Raw genomic sequence first — 22025 nt, 5'->3', positions numbered from 1 at the left:
TAGCCGATAACCTTTATCCTCTTAATAAGGCTGCTTAACTCTCACTTCCTTATAATTATATGTCACTGAAAGCCAACTCGTTTTTTGCAGATAGGTGAAAAAACAGCATCTTTAAGAGAGCCATGGGATAGACAGGATTGGGAAGGGACTAGTGGGGTCTTTGTGATGCCTGTGGGGTTTGGGTAAGGACACACAGCTCTTACTGTGCACAGGTGGATGAAAGGAGCCAAGGAGGCTCTGTCCCAGGTGAGTTGATCCAGCCCAAGACCTTGCCAGCTCTTTGGAGCATCACTTGCCCTTATTTTCCACAGGGCCAAATCGCTGTGCCTGGGTTTGATCCCAATCCGTGTGTTCTGGTTGGGCTGCCAGGAGCTGGGCTGAGCTGCAAGACCTCCTCTGCAGACTGAGGAGGGAGATGTCTCCGATGGGAGAAGGAAATTACATTTCTACCCGCTTTCCAGGATGCCAGAGATGGCAGGGGAAGGCTTGGCAGGGCACAAAATGACCCACCTGAATCCAGCTTTTCTGCAACCATCAACTCCATCCCATTATCAGGATCAGACCTGGGGGTTTGGCTTTTCTCATCCCCAGGAGCAGTAGGCTGCTTTGTACTGCAGATATGCTCCCTTCCCTGCCCTAAGGAACCTGCAAACAGGTTAATCACTGGATGAGAGGAAGACAGGGGGTGGCCTTCCCCAGCACCCGGTTCTCCCATGGCAGGTAGGAGAGGGAACACAGGTGCTCTGAGCTCTGTGCACCCCAGGGGACCAGCCACCCCCTCAAGAATTACCACCCACCATAAGAAAAGCCTCCTGGGCAAAGCCCAAGGTGCCAGAGCAATGGACATGGTTTAATTAATCTCATATAAAAATCACTTTTGAAAAACCTCGGTCAAACACAGCAGTTTTAATTAAAGTCACGTCCCTGGTGGGACACTGTCTGGAGAGGGGTGTGAGCTGGGCAGACCCTGCAGGAGCATCCTTTGGAGCAGGGACAGGTCCCCTGCTCCTGCCCTGGAGGAGCCTGGCACCGCAAAAGGTCCAATCCTGCCTGAGGCTGAGTGCTGCCAGCTCCCAGGGGATTAAAGGTGTCCTGAGAACAACTTAACTCTCACAATCAGCTCGGCCCCCAGCTGGGTGATATTAAAACATCTCCCGTAAACCCTGTTGTCTCGGGGATGATGGTGATAAAACCCACCGGCATGCGAGATTAGCAGGTTAAACCCACTGGCACAGCCTGGGCTCTCAGCAGACATGTGAAGACATTAGCACAGTTTGGGCTCTTTGAGACCCGCCAGCTAATCCTGGCTCTGAAAACAGCTGGAACAAAGGGCAGCTTCTGTCACATCGTCCCCTTCTCCTGGCACCATCCCCTTGCACTGTCCCCTTCTTGCATTGTCCCTTTTTCCTTGCATTGTCCCCCTCTCCTGGCATCACCCCCTTCTTATATTTTTCCTTTCTTGCACCGTCCCCCTCTCCCGGCATCATCCCCTTCTCCATGCACCATCGTCTTCTCCCAGCAATGCCCCCTCTCCTTGCCATCATTTCATTCTCCTTGCACTGTCTCCTTTCCTTGCATCATCCCCTTCTCTTTGCCTCATTCCCTCTCCTTGCATCAGGTTTCACAGCTGCTCAAATAAACCCTCCACCTGGGTCCCTTCTTCCCGCAACCCCAAGCCCCGAGCAGACATGGAGACAATCTGGTTAGCAGGAGCTAGTGCTGCCCAGGCAAGCGCCCCAATGTCCCCATTGCGGCTCTTTTCCAGGAGGTCCAGGGCTGCTGGTACCCATGTGCTTTGCATCCTTGCAAGGAGCTCCCCATGGAGCTGCCCTTGGCTCATCCCCAGGCAGTGTCCAGCCCAAACCTGCTGGATTTGAAACCTCGACATCTGCCTAAGCCGGGCCAAGCAATTAAAATAAAAGCCTTGCTAATCTTTGCCCAGCTGAGATGGCACCCCAGGTGGCCATCTCACAAAGTTACCATCAGCTCCGTTCTCCAGGTGAGTTTTCCCTGCTTTCCCAGCTCCAAAAGCTCCTGAGAGCAGGATGCCATTGCTGGGTCGGGACGTGAGAGCCGTGGACAGAGCAGGGTGTTGTTATGGTGAAGGTGCTGCTGGCAGGAAGGGAGATGGAGATGGATGAACTGGGAGATGGAGGTCTTCTACAAGGACCTGGGCTCTGTGAAGGTCCTGAGCTATTTTAGAGCACGAGGAGGCATCCGAGCACCCAGTGCCGCTGGGATGAGCCTGGCTATGGGGCCAATTGTGGGTGGGCTGTGCAGGTGGCCCCCACTCCCCCAGTTCTCCAGGGCTTGCTCCCATGAGCAAACATGTTGTTGTTCCTCCTCCTGCTGCAAAGATTAGCCCAAGAGTTGCATAAATAATTTATTTTCGCACTGCAAAAATAATTGGTGCCCTGTATATATTAGATACACTCATTGCCAGCTATGATACACTCATATAATACACACGGAAAAGTGGCCCAAAAGGGGCAATTCAGCAGCGCTTTGACACAGTCTGTGCAGGTGCTGTCCCTGAGCCTGGGGACAAGGACATGTCCTCCTGGCCATCCTCCGGCTCTGCTGGGAAGTCCTTGTCTTCCTCAGTGTGGTGGCTCTGTGAGTCAGGGCTCCGCTGCGGTGTGGCCAAACCCATTTTGGCCAGTTTGGCTTGTTGCTGTTCCAGGCTTTGTTTCCTCCACTTGATCCTCCGGTTTTGGAACCAGACTTTCACCTTAGGAAGAAGTAAAGCTTGGCTCTCAAACCTGCTTTCTTAAAGGACCAGAGGATCACGGATCTGCTAAACCTCTGTGGCTGAGGCAACGCCCGGATGCTCCACAAACCCTTGGGTGCCCATGGCCTCAGACATCCCCTGGCTGGCCAAGACAGAGGTCCCCTGCCATGCTGTGTCCCTAGCAAGACGGAAAACTGTCCCCTGCAACCCAGCTGAGCCTGCACTGGTGAGCTGGGACCTGCCAGTGGTGGAGAAGGTCCAGCCTGAAGACAGACACAAGTTCAACCTCTCCACGTGGCCCTAGGACAGCCAATTTGTGACTCAGTTTCCCCATTCGTGATCCTCCACCCTTTTAATGTAAGCTATTTGCAACTGCTACCCCACATGGCTCCTTGCCCCAGGCTGAGGGACATGGCCCAGGGCCCACCCTTTGGGACCCTCCCTGGACTGGCTGGTGGGGCAGATGGAGATGGAGCACGGTGGGGCTTACCTGTTCTTCAGTGAGGTGCAGGGAGGAGGCAAGCAGGCACCTCTCCATGCCCACCAGGTACTGCTGCCGTGCAAACTCCTTCTCCAGCCGGGCCAGCTGGTCGTTGGTGAAGATGGTCCGGACCCGCTTGGCCTTGCCAGTCTTGGCTTTGAAGATGGGGAAGCAGCACTTGGAGATCAGGAAGCCTGGAGGTGAGGGAGAGAGGGGTGGTTAGGGTGAAGAGCCCTTGGAGGGGTCCCCTTTAGAGTGGGGTCCCCCTTGGAAGGTCCTTTCCTGGAGAGGCAGAAGGGATCTTCCTATTTGGAGGTATCCCATTTAAAGAGGTAAAAGGGGTCTCTTTGAAGGGCGTCCCCCATGTGCAGACGGTCTTCTTGAAGAGGTGGATCCAAGTGCCTCTTGGAGACAATCCCTTTGGAGAGAGTCCCCATGAAGAGGTGGAAGGAGCTCCCCCCCCCCTCCCCTGCCCCGAGGCCTGAGGGTCTTATTTGGAGGGGCAGAAGGTCCTTGTTGGAGAGATCCCCTTGGGAGGAGGCAGAGCAGGTCCTCCCATATGGAGACATCTGAATGTTCGAGAGGTGCCCCCCCTCCAAAAAAAGGCCCCTGCGGGAGACAGGTCCCTCATTTGGAGAGGCGGCCAATGGTCTCCCCTTGCAGAGGTGGAAAGAGGTCCCCCATTTCGGGGTATCCTGAGAGAGGTGGGCATGAGTCCCACTGGAAGAGATGCCCTTTGGAGGGGTCCCCCCTTGGAGAAGTGAAAGGAGATCCCAATTTGGAGGTGGCCCCCTGGGAGAGGTGGATCCAGGTCCTCCTTGGAGGCATCCCCTTTGAAGGGGGTCCCCTTGAGGAGGTGGAAGGACATCACCCTTTAGAGATGTCCCCATGGAAGAGATGGATTCAGGTCCCCATTTGGAAATGTCCCCATGGGACAAGTAGAGAGGGCCCTCCGTGGAAGAGGTCCCTTTGAGAGGGGTCCCCCGGGAGAAGTATCCAATGCCCCCCCTCAAAGAGATGGAAAGAGGTCCCCATTTGGAGGTGCCCCCCTGGGAGAGGCGGCCAAAGGTCCTTCTCGGAGGCATGGCAGGAGGGCCCCGTTTGGTTACCTCTCCATGGAAGAGGTGGCGGTGGGTCCCCCTGGGAGAGGTAGCCAAGGGTCCTCCTCAGAGAGCCGGGAAGAGGTCCCCGGTTGGAGGTGCCCCCTGGGCGAGGTGGCCGAGGGTCCCTCCCCCTGGGAGCGAGATGCCAGGAGCCCCCGTTCGGAGGTGTCTCCACAGGGGAGACGGACGTGGGTCCCCCTGGCAGAGACGGGAAGAGGTCTCCACCTGGAGCTGTCCCCACAGGAGAGGTGCCCGAGGGTCCCCCCATGCGGGGGTGCCCCCGGGGGGGCGCGGCGGTACCTGTGGCCCCGAGGCGGGCGGCCCAGGCGGGGGGCGGCCCCCCGCAGCAGGCGGCGCAGAGCGGCGAGCGGCGGGCGGCGGGCGGGGGGGATGCCCAGAGCGGCGGCGGGGGCGGCGGGGGCGGCGGGGGGGCCCGGCGAGGCGCGCCCCAGCAGCGCGGCGATGGTGAAGGCCTGGCCGGGCCGGGCGGCGGGCGGCGGGGCGGGGGCCGGCATGGCGGGCTGTGGCGGGGCCGCGCCGCCCGCCTTTATCCGGCCGCACCGAGGGGACGGGGCGGGATGGGGCGGGCGGGGCCCGCGGGCATCGCCCTCTGCCCTGCCGGGGGGTCGCGCCGCGGCCCCCTGCCCTCCCTGCGCGGGTGTCCCCGCCGTGTCCCCCTGCCGTCGATGGGGAGGCATGTCCCGTCGTGTCCCCCTGCCCTCCATAGGGATGACGCCCCCCGTGTCCCCCTGCCTTCGATGAGGAGGTGTGTCCCCCCGTGTCCCCCCGCCCTCCTTGGGGATGTGTGTCCCCACCGTGTCCTCCTGCCCTCAGCTGGGGTGGCCCCCTGTGGCCCCCTGCCATCAATGGGGATGTGCCCCCCCCCCCCCCCCCCCCCCCGTGTCCCTCTGTCCTCGACGGGGATGTGTCCCTACCATGTCCTCCTGCCCTTGATAGAGATGTCCCCCCCCGTGTCCCCCTGCCCACCATGGGGATGTGTGCCCCCCCTATGTCCCCCTGCTCTCGGTGGGGATGTCTCCCCTGCCATGTTCCCCTGCCCCTGATAGGGATGTGTCCCCCTACCCTTGCCTGGGGTGGTCCCACCATGTCCCCCTGTCGTTGATGGGGATGTGTCCCCACACCCTGTGTCCCCCTACCCCTGGGGTGGAGACAGCCATGTGTCCTACCCCAGGGTGGACGCCCCCATGTCCCCCTCCCAGGGTAGCTTTGGCCCTGGAATACTTAGGCTGGAGGATCCAGGGGACACCACGGGACAAGCCAGTGTCACACCAAAGCTACCAAAGCCTCTGGGGGAGCTCAGGGTCCCCTTAGCACTCTGACTTCATCGCACCAGCATGCACCCCGCTGCACAGCTGCTTTTTGGAGGGCGCATGTTATACTCCAGGCCAGCAAGGCAAAGGGACAGGACCAGGGATGCTCTGCGAGGCAGTGGCAGAGGCGGGGGGCTGTCCTTGAATCCCTCCAGCTCGCCCCTCTCGACTGATGGGATTCAGATGGTCATTAGGGTCTGAGATTCTTAAAATCGTGCAGCTTTTCCTAATGAGCTGGGAAAAGTCACACCTCGGGCCCAGCGCAGCAGGGGAGCGAGCCCCGGTCAAAGGACTCCACCAGGGCTCAGAGGTTTATTGGGGAGGAAATGGGGCGCGGGGGAGTCGGGGGGCTGGGCCCCCACATCTGCACCACAGCAGCCCCCCTCACTCGGGTTTCACCAGGTCCCTAGGACCCGGCAAATGTGTGTGCAGCCCCCCAAGCTGGGGAAAAAAATACAACCAAGGATTGCTCCGGTGCTGAGAAAGTCATTATGGGGCTCTGCCCTGGCAGGGAGCATCCTCTGCTCTGCAGCTGGGTGGCCACCTCGGGGACGGGGATAGGGGACAGGGATGGGGACCCCCCCTCCCAGCTCCACACTACTGGGGCACAACCAAGCCCAATAGCAGCAAGTGAAAGCTTCCTGGGGGTGTCTCTACAGAAAAAAAAAAAAAAAAAAAGCCATAAAAACCTCGTGGTGGGTACTGTGCTAGTGGTGATGCCACGTTTCCCAGCTCATCACAGGGCTGTCACCCCACTGCCGCGGTGGTGGGGGCAAATAAAGGCCCTGGTGGGGGCAGAGATGAAAGGGTGGCAGATTTGGTGTTATTAGGTTTTAATTACAGTCTTGAAAAGGCCAAGATAAAAAGGCAGGAGGCCCCTTCCCCGGGCTCTGTGGGCTCAGAGTGTTTGCTTAGGAGGTGCTTTCCCTTTTTTTATTCCCTTTTTCCTCTCCCTCTGTTTGATGGAGCTCAGCAAACACACACCCTACAACCCTCCACAGCGGGGTGACCCCGGGACCGGGGGTGCTCAGCACTCCTGTGCTGGATGGGATGCTAATGGCATCCATGGGGTTGGGAGCCAGGTGATATGGGGCCAAAATGGGGATACTGGTACCCAGTGGTTCCTTGGGACAGCCAGGTGGGAAAATTCTGTCCTGGAGAAATGGGGGGATGTGTCTTAGTAGTTGCGGGGGTAATGTCGTGCAAGCAAGGAGCACGGGAGGGTTGGAATTGGGGTTTGCTGCCCACAAACCACGCATTTCTTTTCACCGGGTCTGGATCCAGAAGGGGAACGTGAACCCAGGGATGGCTCCTGCCTAACTTTGAGGCAAAATTGCACCAAGGCTCCTGAGCTAATTAATAACAATGCTGCTCATTAATAGCCCAGGGCCAGGCTATCTGGGCAGGGTGTGGATTGTCGGTCTGCAGAGGAGTGAGGCCTTCAGGGTCGCCCCCATGTCCCCAGAAAGCCTCAAGGGTGACCTCCAGAACCCCAGGCCCCCCCCCCTTGGTCTTGTTCCTGTAGCACCCTTCTGTCTGGCCATTGTCTGTCCATCCATCCTGGCCCTCAGAGCTTCGCCCACAACACTCCTTTGCATCCGACAGCTGATAACACCATGCTGGTCCTGTACTGGGGCTGGGGGGGGCTATAGATACCCATAATTTGCAGGGCAAAGAGGTGTTTTCTAGCAATACAGCTGAAATTCTTGGAAAAAAAGTGTTTGGATACCGGCTGCCATCAAGTGGCTGAGGAGGATCCAAGCCTGACCACAGATCATTTGAATCCCAGATCTTGCCCCTCCCTAATTAAATACACTCTTCTTTTCTTGTTATTAAAGGTCTCACCGCGTGGATTTGGGACCCAGAGCCAAGCCCTCCCTTAAGCATCGTAAGATATGCAGCTCTGCTGCCTCTCTCGATAGACTTGACCCAGCTCTAGGGAGGTTTTCTCCAGCAGGACTCATACATGCACAGGTCACCGCCACCGCTGGGGGGCTGTTTGTGGATGCAAAGACAGAAAAAAAATAAATAAAAATGCCTTTTTTTTTTTTTTTTTAAACCCTGCATGTGGTTGAACTGGGGAACCCTTTGCCCAGGAGCTCCTGGAAGTAGAGAGCTTCAGTAGAGGAGTTTCTGCAAATATCAGTATCTGGAGCTGTATGATACAGGCTAAAATACACCGTGGCCCAAACTGGGGGAGTCCCATGGCACAGCTGGGTGGCTTGGTGCTGGGATGGGTCTCCCCGGGGCTGGGACAAGCCCCCCCCAGCAGACAATTGGAATACAGAAATGCCTTCAAGATTAAAGCAGGAGGGATATGTCTTCCTTAAATGTTATGCACTGTTCCATGCACCTGAAGGAAAACTGGTGGAGTTCCACACCCTACCCCCCGTCTTTCTGTTTCATGGCTTTTTAGAGCTTTGGCTCATGGGGTTCGTGGCTAAGGACAGATCCTGCCCTGCCCTGTTCACACTGCTTTGGTCCCGATCCGTACCACAGCTCTTTTGGAGGCTGGTAGTGGCAAAGTAGCCACTTCCAGCAAAAGATCTGCTGCTCAGAGCATCTGAAACCAATTCCCAAAGGCACCCGCAGTGCTGAGCATCTCTGACCCACACAGACACAAAAGCACCCCAGTTAGCAAGCATCCCAGTTAGCTGACACCCCATTTACTGGGCTTTCCAGTTATCAAGTATCCCAATTAGCAGGATCTACAATTAGTGAGCATCCCCACCTTCAGGCATCCCAGCTAGTGAGCATCGCAGGTAGCGGGGCTCCCAGTTATCAAGCATGCTAGTTAGTGGGGCTCCCAGTTTAGCAGGGATCCCAGCTAACAGGCACCCCAGTCAGCCCAGTTCGAGTCAGCTGGCTGCCTGTTAAATAGGGTCCCTGTTACCAAACGTCCCAATTAGTGTAGTTAATTAGTGGGGATGCCGGTTAGTGTAGATCCTACTGATCGTATCGCTACTCATCTCGACCTGCTCACAGATTCCAGTAGTAAGCAAGCATCTCAGTTACCGGGCTCCCGGCTGGGGGGTACCCAGCGCGCAGGGTCTCCCCGGGGCCGTTCCCCCTCTGACCGCCAGAGGGCGCTGCCCGACCGCGCTGCGTCCCGGACACCCAGCCGGGGGGGGGGCCGGGACACTGCGGGGGGGACAGGGCTGAGGGGCGGGGGGGCCGGGCTGTGGGGGGACACACATTGGGCTGGGACACTGGGCTGGGGGGGACAGGGCTGGGGGGGGGGACACCGGGCTGGGGGGGGATGGGGACGGGACAGGGCTGGGACAGCGGGCTGGAGGGCACAGGGCGGGATGGGGGAGCGGCTTGGGACAGCAGGCCGGGGGCAGCCGAGCTGGGGGACACTGGGCTGGGACCACGGGAGGGGACAGCGGGGTGCAGGGTGGGGGACACTGGGCTGAGGGACACCGGGCAGGGACCGCAGGGTAGGGGACACCGAGGTGGGCCAGTGGGCTGGGATCCCTACAGCTGGGACAGCAGGGTGCAGGGCACTGTGCTGGGACACACCAAGGTGGGACATACCAGGGTGTGACAGTGGGATGAGGGACACCAGGCTGGGATAGGACAGTGGGACGGGACACACTGGGATAGGACACACCGGGGTGGGAGACACTGGGAAGCGACACTGGGGTAGGGGACACTGGGGTGGGACATTAGTATGGGACACACCAGGGTGGGACACACCAGGATAGCACAGTGGGCTTGGGACAGACCAGGGCTGGGACATATTGGGATGGGACACACCAGGGTGGAAGACACTGGGAAGGGACACTGGGGTTGGGACACACCAGGGTGGGACATCAGGATGCGATACACGAGGGTGGAAGACACCAGAAAAGGACACAGGGATTGGGACACACTGGGGGGGGCACATCAGCATGGGACACACCGGGCTGAGACATCAGGCTGGGACACACCAGAGTGGGAGACACCAGGAAGGGACACTCCGGTTGGGACACACTGGAATGGGACACATGGGTGGGACAAAGCAGGCTGGGACACACTGGGGCCGTCACATTCCAGGGCCAGGAGGTTTCTCCCAAGACACTGTATGGATAAAGGGTGTCCCGGTGGAGGGTGACAACCTTCTTCTCTCCACACAGGGGTGCCACCAGGGGCCACGCAGCTCTGGCTGAGCTTTTGGGTGGTGACAAGGACCATCTCTGAGCCAAGCACAGTCCTGCCACGCGTGCAAGTGAGCCAAGGGCAGACCAAGGACAGCATCATTGCCCTGCTGTGCCCCACATCACCGGTGTTCCTGGGGGCTCGGATCCACCCTGGAGCTCGATCCAAGCCACGTGACTTCAGCCAGGTGATGGTAACTCTGTGGGGGTGGCTCCATCCGCTGCATCCCACTTGTTGGCCGATCCCGGGGCAAACCGGCCAAAATTCAGCCCACCGCTAACCAGAACACATGTGGGCTGCAACTGGCCCCAAGACTCTATAAATCAACCCTAAAGGGGCACATCCCTGGGGCACCATGAGGCTGTGCCTGTCCCCACCATCCCAAGGGATGGCATTGAGCGGCAGCGACAGGGACGTCGAGGTTTGTCCTTCTCCACACGCTGGATTTGGGGTGGTGGGGCCAAGCATCTCTCCTCCAGGATGGAACCTGGCGCAGGGGGGGTTGCAGCATCCCCAGTGTCACCGGCACCTCTGCAGATCCCCCCCTTTTTACACCACCATCTGCCCCCAAAATCTGGGAGTGAGCCATGACCCCCCCGCATCCATCTGTCCAGCCGGGAAAGTCAAAAGCAGTGTCATTGCCAAATCCAGAGGCACCCGCGGAATTGATGGCGACGGATTTCCACCTTTATTTGTCAACAAGGCGCGCTGGCCTCCCCCCCAGCCCTGCAAAGCCCTGCTAATCTCCCATACAATTGCAGTTTGCTGTGCAAACAGCTTGGGGGGGGGCAGCCGGGGGTCTGCATGAGAAATGTGTCATTTGGGGGCGGCCGGCAGCCTTGTGGGTAAGCCAGCGAGTGAATCGCGGCATCGCTAACGCCGGATTGAAACGATTTTGAAGCAATTGCCCTTCAATAACCCTAATCCTTGGCCGTGAATGGGGGGGTTTAACTCCTGGCCTTTATTCCCACCTTATTATCTATTGATTGACTTTTCAAAAGGGTAATAACATAAAGAGATTGATGCTCTGAATCCCGCCTGGAGATCAAATGGAGCCGGCAGTTGATTTTCTGTGCCGGATCTGATGGATAAAGCCCCGAGCTTTGATTTTTGCCCCCCGAAGCGGAGATGGGGGCAAAGGGGGCAAGGAGAAGGGGAAAGGGGAGGGGGGGACCCGTGGGGAGCAGCAGCCTCCATCCCTCCGTGCTCCACCAAACAATCAGAATAAAAGCAAATTATTTCTCCTATTTTCCTTCCTGAGATGAATGATAAACTGTCCATTGCCGAAAAGAAACTGATAACGCCTCTAATTTTACTGGAAGGCCTAAAAATGCCATTTCTACGCAAAACAGGGCGCCGCTCTGCTCCCCGGCCAGCTTTTGATAAATGTGGGGAGCTTTTTTTCTTCTTTTTTGCCTGTTTTTTTTTTTTTTTTCTATTTCCCTTTCAGTTTGCAAGGGGAAATGCCCCCGGAGCTACAAACAACGCACAATAAAGCAAAATAATATTTTAGTCAAAATAGGCAGACGGCGCTTGCAGCCAACTTTCAAATTAGCATTTTGAGGGCAAATATGCAGACAATTTGAGATAATGAGGCCTGATTATTCAATCCAATGAATGTTAAATAGGCAGCAAGGGCGCCCGCGTCTTATCTCCCCCGCTTTCGATTTATTTTAGTTTAGTTTAGTTTTAATCGTTTCCCATTTGAACTCTTTATTTGTCTTGGCTGCAGCCCCCTCTCCCCCCCCCCCCCCCCCCCCCCCCCCCCCCCCCCCCCCCCCCCCCCCGCCTCTCCCTCCCTCCATTCCCGGGCATCCCCGCGCTGCCAGCCAGGATTTTGCAGTGGGAAATTGCCGGCCTGGACCCGACATCCCTTTTGCAATCTGTTTTCAGGGAGCATTTTGCAGCTTGTCCCCCAAAAAATCAGAGTGTGCAGACTTTTGGGGGCTGCTGTCAGACCTGGTTCCCCAAAGCGGGGGATGTTTGGGTGACATTTTGAGGGTGGCATGAATAATTATTTGCAAGGATGTGCATCACTGGCGCAGAGATGTGGGGTGATGCACCCCCACCTCCAGCTCATCCTTCATCCCTTTAATCCCACGGCTGTTTGTGCAGGTGGTGGTGCAGTTACTCCCACCTTGGGTCTCAGCGCCCATAGTAAAATGAGCACAAACAGCAAACGAGCCCCAGGGGAGAAGAGCACAGCACCCACTGCCACCCTGGCTCACCATCCCCACCAGGCATGGATCCCATTGTGCAGCCCCTGTGACCTTCCGGCAGCATTTGGCTTCACTCTTGCAGAAATGCAATATTTTGCAAACCTGAGGAGCATTTCCTATCCCCAAGGAGGAAAGGATCAGCTCCAATGGGAAGCTCCTGGGAGTGAGCAGCACCGGGTGCTGCTGGAACACCACAATGGGGAGCGGCATTTTGCACCAAAAATGGGGGGGGGGGGAAAGCAAAAATACGCAATTAGCATCATTTTCCAGCTCCTCACTGGCAAGGCAGCTGGGTTAGGTGAGAGCCCTGTTCCAGGATGCCATTGCAACGGTATTTAGGGGAGCACCGGGGTGAGCTGGGGCAGATGCATGGCTGCCATGGAGGAGGAAAAAGCAAAAATCAAAGTTAAGCAAGAATTAAAGTTAAAGAAAAAAATAAAGGAGATATTAAAGTTGAAGCAAAAATTCAATCGGAAGCAAAAACTAAAATTGAACCAAAAATGAAATTCGAAGCAAAGATTAAAGTTGAAGCAAAAATTAAATTCAAAGCAAAAATTAAAGCAAAGCTTAAAGTTGAAGCAAAAGTTAAAGCAAAATTGGACCCAGCCCAGGCTCAGCAAGGACGGTGTGAAGGGTGCCCAGAAGGCAGCCACACAGCCCCGCGCCACCACTAACCCGTTTTCTCCACGATTCAAGAGGAGAATAATAGTAATAATAAAAAAATCATTGATTTCAGGGGTAATTAAAAAAGCTCTTTATGCCTCAAATGCAAAGGTGGTGGTAAAATCAGAGAGATGTGTAAGTAAGACCTGGGAAGCGGAGCAGGGCAGGGAGGTGAAGTGAGACAGAAAAAAGAACCCCCATTTATGGAGGCAAGGATGGAAAGTGGTGGAGAGGAGGAGATGCAGCGCAGGAGAGATAATCAGAAAGAAAAAAAAAAAAAAAAGGTGAAAAACAATCAAAAGAAGGCAAAATATAAAGCAGATGCTGAGGAGGGATAAGAGGCGGCCGGCAGAGTGGGGCCATGTGCTGGACTGGATGGATAATTGGATTTCGGTTCGTCTTGGGGGCGATAAGATATTCCCTGTGTAGTTTTTTATTCCTATATGAAGTATATTTTAATACAAGATTTGAATACGGCTGGGGTAGTGCATCCCACTGGAAAAAATATGGAAAAAAGCATTTCCCCCCAGTTTATGCATTTGCTTGGAGGTTTTTTGGGGCAGAACGCGGCTCTTCCTGCTCTCAGCGGCTTTGGTCTTGTTCGCAGCTGTTTGGGGTGAGCAGGAGCAGTGCAAAGCCCTGAGAGCAAAGAGAGGGGCTGCCGCAAATCCCGAGAGGACCATCGCAGCCGTGCAACGCGGTGGGGGCACCCCGTGTCCCCGCGGCCGAGCGGAACGGGCAGGCACTGGCCCCTGGCGAGGGGACGCGAAGCAGAAGGAGGCCAAACTCAAACCCACACGGCTGGTTTGATGCCGGAGATGGGAGCGATAGAGCAGGGCAGGCAGACCTGGTCTCTTAACCCAGGTGGCCCCGGACGGCCCTTATCGCGACGGCATCAAAGCCCCAGGGCCCAGGTCGCCCTGGCACAGCCCGGCCGTGAGCACCCAAAATGCCGGCACCAAGCACAGTGAGCCCTGGCACGGCTTCTTGGTGTGACCTTGCTTGAGGGGCCAGGGAATACGGGCTCTGGCCGTGCAAGTCATTAGGGTCAGCGGAGAGTGTTTTAATTGCTTATTAGGGTTGGGGCCCTATTGGGGCCGCTGCTGTACCCCCATCGGGCTGCTGTGTGGGAAATGCTGCTGAATATTTATTTATTCATTTATTTATTTGTTTATTTCCGCAAAGCTGGGGCAGGGGGAAGGTTGTACGTGGCTTGTTGCCAACCACCATCCCCCAATAATCCCGTGGGAACGCTGGCAATCTGCTCCCATGTGCACACATTCCAGGGCGAAGCAGCCTGCAAACTGTGGGTGATGGGGGTGCTTTGCAAAGCCCCTGGCAGGGGGCATGCTCACGTTCACACATGCATACACGCACTTGCATGTGCACGCATGCACAGGCTTGCCCACACATGGCCAGGCATGCATACACTTGCACATGCACAGCCACACGCTCCTGCTTGCACATGCATGCAAGTGCATGCACATGCATGGACGCACATGCATGGACACACATGCACACACTTGTACGTATATGGACGCATGCTCACACTTGTGCTTGCATGCACATACGCTTGCACACGCATGCACGTGCAGGTGCACACGCATATCTTGGGGCAGGGTAACCAGGGAGAGCACGAGAAACGCCACTTGCAGGAGCACCCGGTGGGGGCTGGGGTGGGTGCAGCCGGATGTCGGGGCACACACACGTGGCCCCCCTAGTCGCGACACTCTGGGTGCCCTATTGTGGCTTTGCGGTGGCCCCAGCCTCCTGCGTGTGCCGCACGGTACACAGCCCGCGCACTCTGCGGTGCACGCCCCTACGCTGCACGCCCGGCGCACACACCCTGCTCGTTGCACGTCCCGCCCCGGTGCACACCCGGTGCACGCCCCCCCGCGGTGCACGCCCGCTGCAAAGCACGCCCCTCCCCCCGGCACATTCCCTCCCAGTGCACGCCCGGTGCACGCCCCTCCCGTTGCACGTCCCCCCAGTTGCACGCCACTCCGTTGCCCCTCCCTCCTGCTGCACGCCCCCTGCAAAGCACGACCCCCGGCCCGTGACCTTTCCCCCTCGGTGCACGCCCCCCCGGTAGCCCGCCCTCTGCACGCGCCTCCGCCCCTCCCTCCGGTGCGGCGGGGAGGAGGCGTGGGTTAGAGCGGGGGCGTGGCTTGGGCGGTACAGAGGCGGGCTTGGATGGGGGCGTGGCTCACAGCAGAGGCGTGGTTTGGCGTTACGGAGGCGGAGTCTGGGCGGTAGTATGGGCGTGGCCTAGGACGAGGGCGGGGCTTAGGACGGGGCGGGGCGGCCGGTGGCGCTCGCGCTGCGGCCCGGCTGCGGCAGCGGAGCGAGGCCCGGCCCGGTCCGGCCCGGTCCGGTTCCGCCAGGTTCTATCCGGTTCCGCTCAGTTCTGTCCGGCCCGGTGTCTCCTTAGTGTTCCCGCTATGGCGCTGCTGCGGGCGGCCGCGCTTCCCGCTGAGCAGTCTCCGGCCTGGCAGCCCACCCATGTCCAGGTGACGGTGGTGCGGGCCCGCGGGCTGCGGTGCAAGGGCGGCGGCAAGCCGGGCACCAGCGACGCCTACACCATCATCCAGCTGGGCCGCGAGAAGTACAGCACCTCGGTGGCCGAGAAGAGCACCGGCAACCCCGAATGGCGGGAGGAGTGCGCCTTCGAGCTGCCCCCCGAGCTGGGTGCCCCGGCGGGCCTGGCCCGCGGTGGCCTGGTACTCACCGTCATGCACCGGGCCCTGGTGGGCATGGACCGCTTCCTGGGCCAGGCCCTGGTGCCCCTGGAGCCTGCCCTGCAGCAGGGCCGTGCGCCTGAGGAGCGGTGAGTGGGTCCTGCTGGGCATTGCCTGGCACCCATGGGAGCAGGGCAGGGGAGGCCTCCGGGGTGGGCGTCACGGGGTCCCTGTGTGCCCCAGGGTTGGGCATCACACATCCATGTGAGCCCCAGGAAAGGCATCGCAGTGGATGGGGCATCATGGGGTCCCTGCGTGCCCCAGGGTTGGGCTTCACAGAGTCCCTGTGTGCCCTGGGATGGGCATCATGGCTCCATGTGAGCCCCGGGAAGGGCATCATAGTGCATGGGGTGTCATGCAGTCTCTCTGTGCCCCGAGGTGGGTGTCACGGGGTCCCTGCATGCCATAGGAAGGGCATTGCAGGAGACAGGGTGTGGTGAGGTCTGTGCATGTCCCAGGAAAGGGCTTTGTGGGATGTAGGGTGTCACAGGGTCCCTGCATGCCCCAAGAACGGTGTTGCTGGGGACAGGGAATTGTGGCAACTACTCGTGCCCCAGGAAGGGCACTGCAGGAGGTAGGGTCCATGCATACCTGGGAAGGTCGTTGTGGGAGGTAAGGCATCACAGGATCCATGGACACCTTAGGGAGGATGTTGCAGGGAGCAGGGTGTCGTGATGTCCAGGTGTGCTCCAGGGAGGGCTTTGCAGGAGGTTGTGCACCATCACGGGGGCTGTGTGTGCACTCAGAAAGGTGTCACGGGAGACAGGGAATCATGGGATCTGTGGGTGCCCTGGGAAAGGTGTCACAGAGGATGGGGTCCAGGTATGACCCAGGAAGGGTATTGCACGGTACAGGATATCACAGGAAGGACATCGTGGAGGGCAGGATGTCACAGGTGTTCCAGGAAGGGTGTTGTGGACGATGAGCTGTCTTAGGGTCCCACTTTTCCCCCTGGAAGGGAGTCATGCGGGGCAAGGCATCACAGGATCCTTCCTCCCCCTGGGCAGGGGGTCCCAGGGGACAGAATGTTGCGAGGTTCCTCTGCATCCCGGGAGAGTCCTCCTGGGATCTGTCACTCCTGGGAGGCAGTGGCACAGATGTAAGTGGTCATTTGTCCTTCTGATGGCTGCGGTGGCCCCACCAGCTCGGTGGGACTGTCTGTGTGACCTGGTTTGTTGTGCTGCTGCAGGAGGGTCCCCCAGTTTGGGGGACCGAACACCAGCCCTGTGTTGTCTCCAGCATAGATCCCTGCCCGTGTGGGATTTGCTGTTCTTCCTTCTTTCTCCAGAAGGATTTAAAACAATAATAATGTTTTCTAGCCTTTGCCAAGCAGAGAAATGTAGGAATGTAGATGAAATTCCTTTAGGGAAGAAATTTTTTGAGTTTTGCTCCATGCTGACCTGGCCAGGCTGCTGCATGCCTCTGGGAGCGTCCCCATTGCTCACTGGCTCCCAGGACCCCAGGAATTCGGCTGGCTTGCTGCCCGAAGCTGCAGACTTGGAGAGAAGCCTCCCTCACCCTCCTACCCAGGGCATGGCTGGGGAGGCGGTGGAGGGAGCACCAGGGCTTGGCAGATGGCGCAGCCTTGCTCCTGGGGAGCAGGATTAGCGTGAAAAGGGGCTGGAAAAACTTTTCCTGTGGAGAAATGCGGTTCATTTGCATCTGCAGCCCGTTGAGACTGCAGCTTGCCCTAAAATGGGAGCATGGGCACAGAGGAAGAGTGACTAACCCCAGAGTTGGTGTCTGAGTGTTTCCCCCCACAGCGTTTATTTTGCTTTTATTAGTGCTGCCTGGAGAATGGGCGGTGTTGGAGTAGCTGGATCTGAATTCTTCAGGCCTAATTCAAACCAGCATCGTGCACAGACTTCAGAGCGAGCATGCCGATCCATGGCCTTTCGGGTGCTCTGAGAGAGATGTGTTGTTTTGGCACAGGAGCATGTGAAATAACTTTCCGTCCTCTTCGTGGTTTGGGTAGTGAGCCCTGTGCTGGGAGCCAGGGCAAGCCATGCTCCTGTTAGCAGAAGTTTACAAAGATGTGCAAAGCAGGGGGTCCTGTGACAGTCCAGCAAAGGTTTCAGGAGGCTGAACTCACGGTCTTGTCTCAAAGGTCTCAGTGTCAGGGGCTGTTAATCCCATGGGTGCAATGTCCAGCGTGGCTGGACTCCGTGCTGCCTGTCATGGCCACCAGTCACCCCCACGGAACTGTTACTGCAGCCCTAGGAGGGGGTCTGGGTTGCAAGGCAGGAGATCCCCATGCTTCTTGCTGTCTGCCTCCCTCCCTTCCTGTAGCTTTGCTTGCGTAGAGAAAATTAACTTCCCCTTGCACTGCTGAGGATTGCAAGAGCTTTTAAGGCTCTTTATCTTCGCCCATGGCCCCTGATGATGGAAGTGAGCACAGAAAACATGACAGAGAGCTCTCACCCTGCACCCTGAGCATCTCCATTTGCTCGAACCCCTGAGCTGGAAGGTGTCTCGAGGGTGGGTGGCAGGTCAGCAGTGTGGAAAGGGCTGCGATTTTTTTTTTTTTTTTTTTTTTTTGAGGGAAGTCCCAAGTGCTGGAGCTTGTCCAGCCAGGTAGGAGAAGCAGCCCTGGGGGTCTGACTCTGTGGGCCATGTAAGCTTCCAACCAGCTTCTAATGTCTGGTTCAGTCCCACTGTAAGCAACCTTGTTTAGGAGGAAATTTTAGTCTCAGATTAAAAAATAGCAGAACAAACACACAGAGGCTCCCCCTGCTCTAGGGCTGCACTGCAGAGCACACCCATGCCTGTGCAGTGGAGATAACCCATGAGCGAGGGACGTATGACTTGAGTCTCCACCATACGCTGATTTTAGGACCCCATCTACAGTACTTGTTTCTGGGCATGAAACTGCTGCCAGTTGGAATGGGACCTGGCTTAAAAAAAGGCCTTAATTGTCAGCGTGTTGACCTTGCTCTCATTTTCCTGCTGATTTTTGTTGGACGGAAACTTTACCAGTGATGATTTTTATGCTTGTTTTCAGCTCAATGGAAAATGTTCCGTCAAACTTGGACTCTTCTTCAGGAATGAGCCATGAGCCGGTGTCTGGGGGTGTTTATGAGCTGCCTGGTTGAGCTGAATGTCTCAGTCATTTCAGTGTTTTGCCTGGGAGAAAATCAACTCTTGGAGTTACACAAGAGCAGCCTGAGAGCTCTCGTGGCCTTTTCAGGCATCCCAAGGCTTGTCCCACGCGTAGCTAGCTCCAAGGCTTGGGATTGGCAAGCAACAGTGCTAGGCATCATTTCTCCCTTTCTACTTGAGCTGTGTAGTGCTTTTATTTTTCACCTATGCCTTTTACTGCCCTGCTGAGCCTGATGTGCATCTCTGGATGCAGTACCTTTCTGTATCAGAAAAACCCTGTGCTGCGGCCCTGCCTGGGCAGGATGCTCCTGGTCCTCACCTTTCCCTCGCATGACCTGGTCCCCTCAGCTGTCTGTTCTGCCTTGTTTTTTGGGACCCCAAGGCCCAGCACTGTCAGCAGGATGAGACCATGCAGTAAAGTGCTTGCATACTGGCATGGTGACCATCACTGTGGCTGACTAGCAGTCTGGTGGTGGGTCCTTGAGCGCTGTCAGCTCAGAACAGGCACTCAGGGAGATACGGTTGTTTGGTGGGGTAGTCAGTGCCTCTGAAACAAGGGCTCAGCCTAGCAGAAGAGGGTTTTTTTTCCTGTACTTACAAGGCAGCTATCGCTTCTGCTTCCTGACATCCAGGAAATGCTGTTGCAGTCCCCTGTGGGGACTCATCCTGCCCTCCCTGTGGACCAGGGAGCATTACCTCCACATCCGCCCCCATCAACGGAGCATCTGGGAAGGGTGGAAATGCCTCCAGCTGCAGCCAGACAAGAGCTTCAATCCAACACCCATCAGGCTGTGTTTTCCCCTTGGCTAATGTTGTAGCATCCCTTATGTGGGTGGCGTGGTGGGAGCTCAGCATTGCAGGGGACAGAAGGTGCACAGTAACGCCTGCATGATTGGACCTTGGACCCAAAAGGGCCTTGAGTTTGCTCCGTGGGCTGTGAGGCTGGTGGTGTGGAGGGACAGTGGGCATCCAAGGTTTCCTGGGCTGGGTAGAGAAAAACCCTAACTGTCATTACTCCCTTTCTCCCCCTTTGAAATACCATATTTGTTTGGCTTCTTTCTCTAGGACCTCACAGGCCCTTGCAAATAGGAAAGGTTAAAGCCATGAGCTTCCCAGGGCGAAGCTCTGCTGACTGTGTAAATGCTGGGCTGCCAGAGCTCTGGAGAGCAAAATTCAGGGCTTTGCATGACTGGGATCCTGTGGGTAAGAGGGCAGTAAGTGTAGCAGAGGAGTTGTAATTCCTGGCTCTGGTGTTCTCCTGCAGTGACTTGCAGTTGCTTGCTGGCTGCTGCCTTGGATGGGGAGCAACGGCAGCGAGTGGCCTTTGGTGTCTCTGCAACAGGGAACTTGTCCTGTGGAGTTGTTACCTGTGCAAAATTAGCTCAGCTCCAAATTCCCCAGAGTCCTCCCTGCTGCAGTCCCCTTTCCTCATTCCTGTCCCTCCTCAGCTGTGGAGCAGCTGGTTGCTTGGAGGGGTTTGGGCAGCAGCAATAAGATGCTGTCCTTGCTGTCCATCAGCAAAGAAGCTACTTGGGGTACAAAACCTTTCCTCTGGGTGCTGAACTTTTCTAGCTGAAAAAACTTTTCTTGAGGCCACTGGGGGCTTCTCTTCTCCATGTCTTGATGGAGCTCAGTTCTGTGGCAAGGCTTGGTGGAAAAGGGATGGGGATTTCCTTGGGCTTGGGGGGAAGATGTCACGGAGGAGGAGCTAGTCAGCCCCATCACTGCCTGCGGCTTCGTGACTTGGCACGAGGAGGGAGAAGCAGCATGGCTGGGGGAAGGAACGGGCTGAGATAGAGGCGGCTCAAGAGGATGTTGCTCTGAATTAGCTTTGGCCCCAGGGTGATTGAGAAGCCCTCCGGAAGGTCACATCCTTGTGCAATGATGCATGCTGCCCATTTGTTCAGCAGCAAAGGGGTGCTGGGACCTTGGAGGGGTGAGAAGCACCCTCAGGGCCAAGGGACAGTCCTCCAATCCCTGCCAGGGCTCCCTCACTGTCTGTTGGTCCTTCCTGAGCGAAGCCCCGTGCCAGGCACTTTTCCCTTCCACTTTCTGGTTGTACCCATCATGTCCCCTCCATGCTGTGGTGAGAGCAGGTGGGTCACATGCTTTCTGCAGCATTGTCATTGTGTTTCCCCTGGGTGCAGACCTGCTTTCATCTCCTCCGCCAGCCCCTCTGAACCGCTGTCAGCCCATGGCATGCTTGTGGCCATTGCCCTCCCTTGTTAAATTAAAATCAGTGGAGATCATTAGCAGCAGAACACGTGCTGTGGCCTGCGGGCTCTTGGCTGTGGCATCTCGGGTGCGGCGGTTTGTGCTCATTGCTGTTCCCACCACGGCCTTGGCTCCTGGCTGCATCTCCTAGGGGAGATACTCACACCCAGGGTCAGAGCTCACTTTCTGCTCCCTATCAGGCATGAGCCGAGGTCATGTCGCTGCAGCGTGTCCTCTGCACATCTGTCCTTAAGCCTAGGAGAGGAAGAGACCTTGCAGCAGGGTGGACAGGAAATAGCTGCTCTGTGACAGTTTTGGGATGGAAAAATTTAATACAAGGGCAAACAGAGCCCTCATCTCCAGGGGCTGTGATCAGAGGTGCCCAGCGAGGCTGGTGAAGGTCTTCAGGGTGGCCTAGAGCAGTAGTGAGCTCCTTGGATGCCCTGGGCTATGATGAAATCCTTGTTTGGGGGCTGGAAAGGCAGCTCTGAGCGGTTGTTGTGTTGTTGTGTCTTGGCCAAGCCAGGAAACGCCCTGCTGTGTTGAAACACTACCAAGCTTGGAGGGGAGAGGGTTAGTCCTGCCAAAAATCAGGTCAAAATGCTCTCTGCGCTGCTGGAGGCAAGGCTGGACTGGAGGCAGCCAGGTCTTGGGATAGGCTCCTTGGTGGCCAGCTTGTCCCAGGCAAATGTTTGCCCCTAGCTGGGAGCCCAGGGGAGAGTGCCAAGGCACTGCAGTGCAATGCTGCTGTTTATGAAATGGTAGCAGGGCTTAATTCTGCTCCTACCTGCCCAGTTACCTCCATTTCCACCTAGTTGCCAGTGCTGATTTAAGGGGTTTAAGGCCCTTGCTTTGTTCTGCTCCAGGAAGGCTTGGCTTTTGTTGCTTTTTAAAAGATATTGGAGCAGTTGATCCCAGCTTTGCAAGTTTGGCATGTTGGGTTTGGACTGTCAGTGACTGAGAGTGCTGGCCCATCACCTTCCATCATCTTAAAAACTTAAAAAGCTGCAGATTCAGGCTTCATATTCTGCTTCACGCTAATCTTCAGAGCCCTAACTGCCTCCAGCTGCCTTTTTTCTCTTAGCAGCTGCAGAAAAACCCGCAGCCAGCTCAGAAAATGCCTCAAACCTGTTGGTACAAAGATCTAGATGTGGGTGGAGCTGGTGCTATTGCATGTGCCAAGTTCAGCTAGCGCTCACACTGTGCTTCAGGAGCCTCACCACCTTGGTTCATCTTTTCAAGGTGATTCCTTCCCTTCCCTACAGAATCTGGCCTAATATTTCTTGCCAGTCCTTCCTCTTTGGTG

General features: G+C 56.9%; 2 protein-coding genes across 5 annotated transcripts in view; one reads left to right on the top strand and one right to left on the bottom strand.

Annotated features, from left to right (window-relative positions):
• Positions 1-2494: 2494 nt before the first annotated feature.
• LOC121082684 (homeobox protein not2-like) lies at positions 2495-4830 on the bottom strand. Its single transcript, XM_040582350.1, is given in 4 exon segments — positions 2495-2731; positions 3222-3406; positions 4616-4749; positions 4751-4830. Coding segments are annotated over 4 exon segments (636 nt in total).
• A 10148-nt stretch (positions 4831-14978) lies between these two features.
• RAB11FIP5 (RAB11 family interacting protein 5) overlaps positions 14979-22025 on the top strand; it is a 43044-nt gene continuing 35997 nt past the window's right edge. For all 4 annotated transcript variants that reach the window (XM_040590612.1, XM_040590605.1, XM_040590596.1 and 1 more), the window contains exon 1: positions 14979-15495. In XM_040590612.1, coding sequence (XP_040446546.1) covers positions 15110-15495 — 386 coding nt within the window. In that variant the 5' untranslated portion in view covers positions 14979-15109. The remainder of the gene's footprint in view (positions 15496-22025) is intronic.

The sequence above is a fragment of the Falco naumanni genome, chromosome 1 (assembly GCF_017639655.2).
Source record: "Falco naumanni isolate bFalNau1 chromosome 1, bFalNau1.pat, whole genome shotgun sequence".
Classification (NCBI taxonomy): Eukaryota; Metazoa; Chordata; class Aves; order Falconiformes; family Falconidae; genus Falco; species Falco naumanni.
The sequence above is the reverse complement of the archived record's forward strand: the minus strand, read 5'-3'. Positions and strand labels throughout refer to the sequence as shown.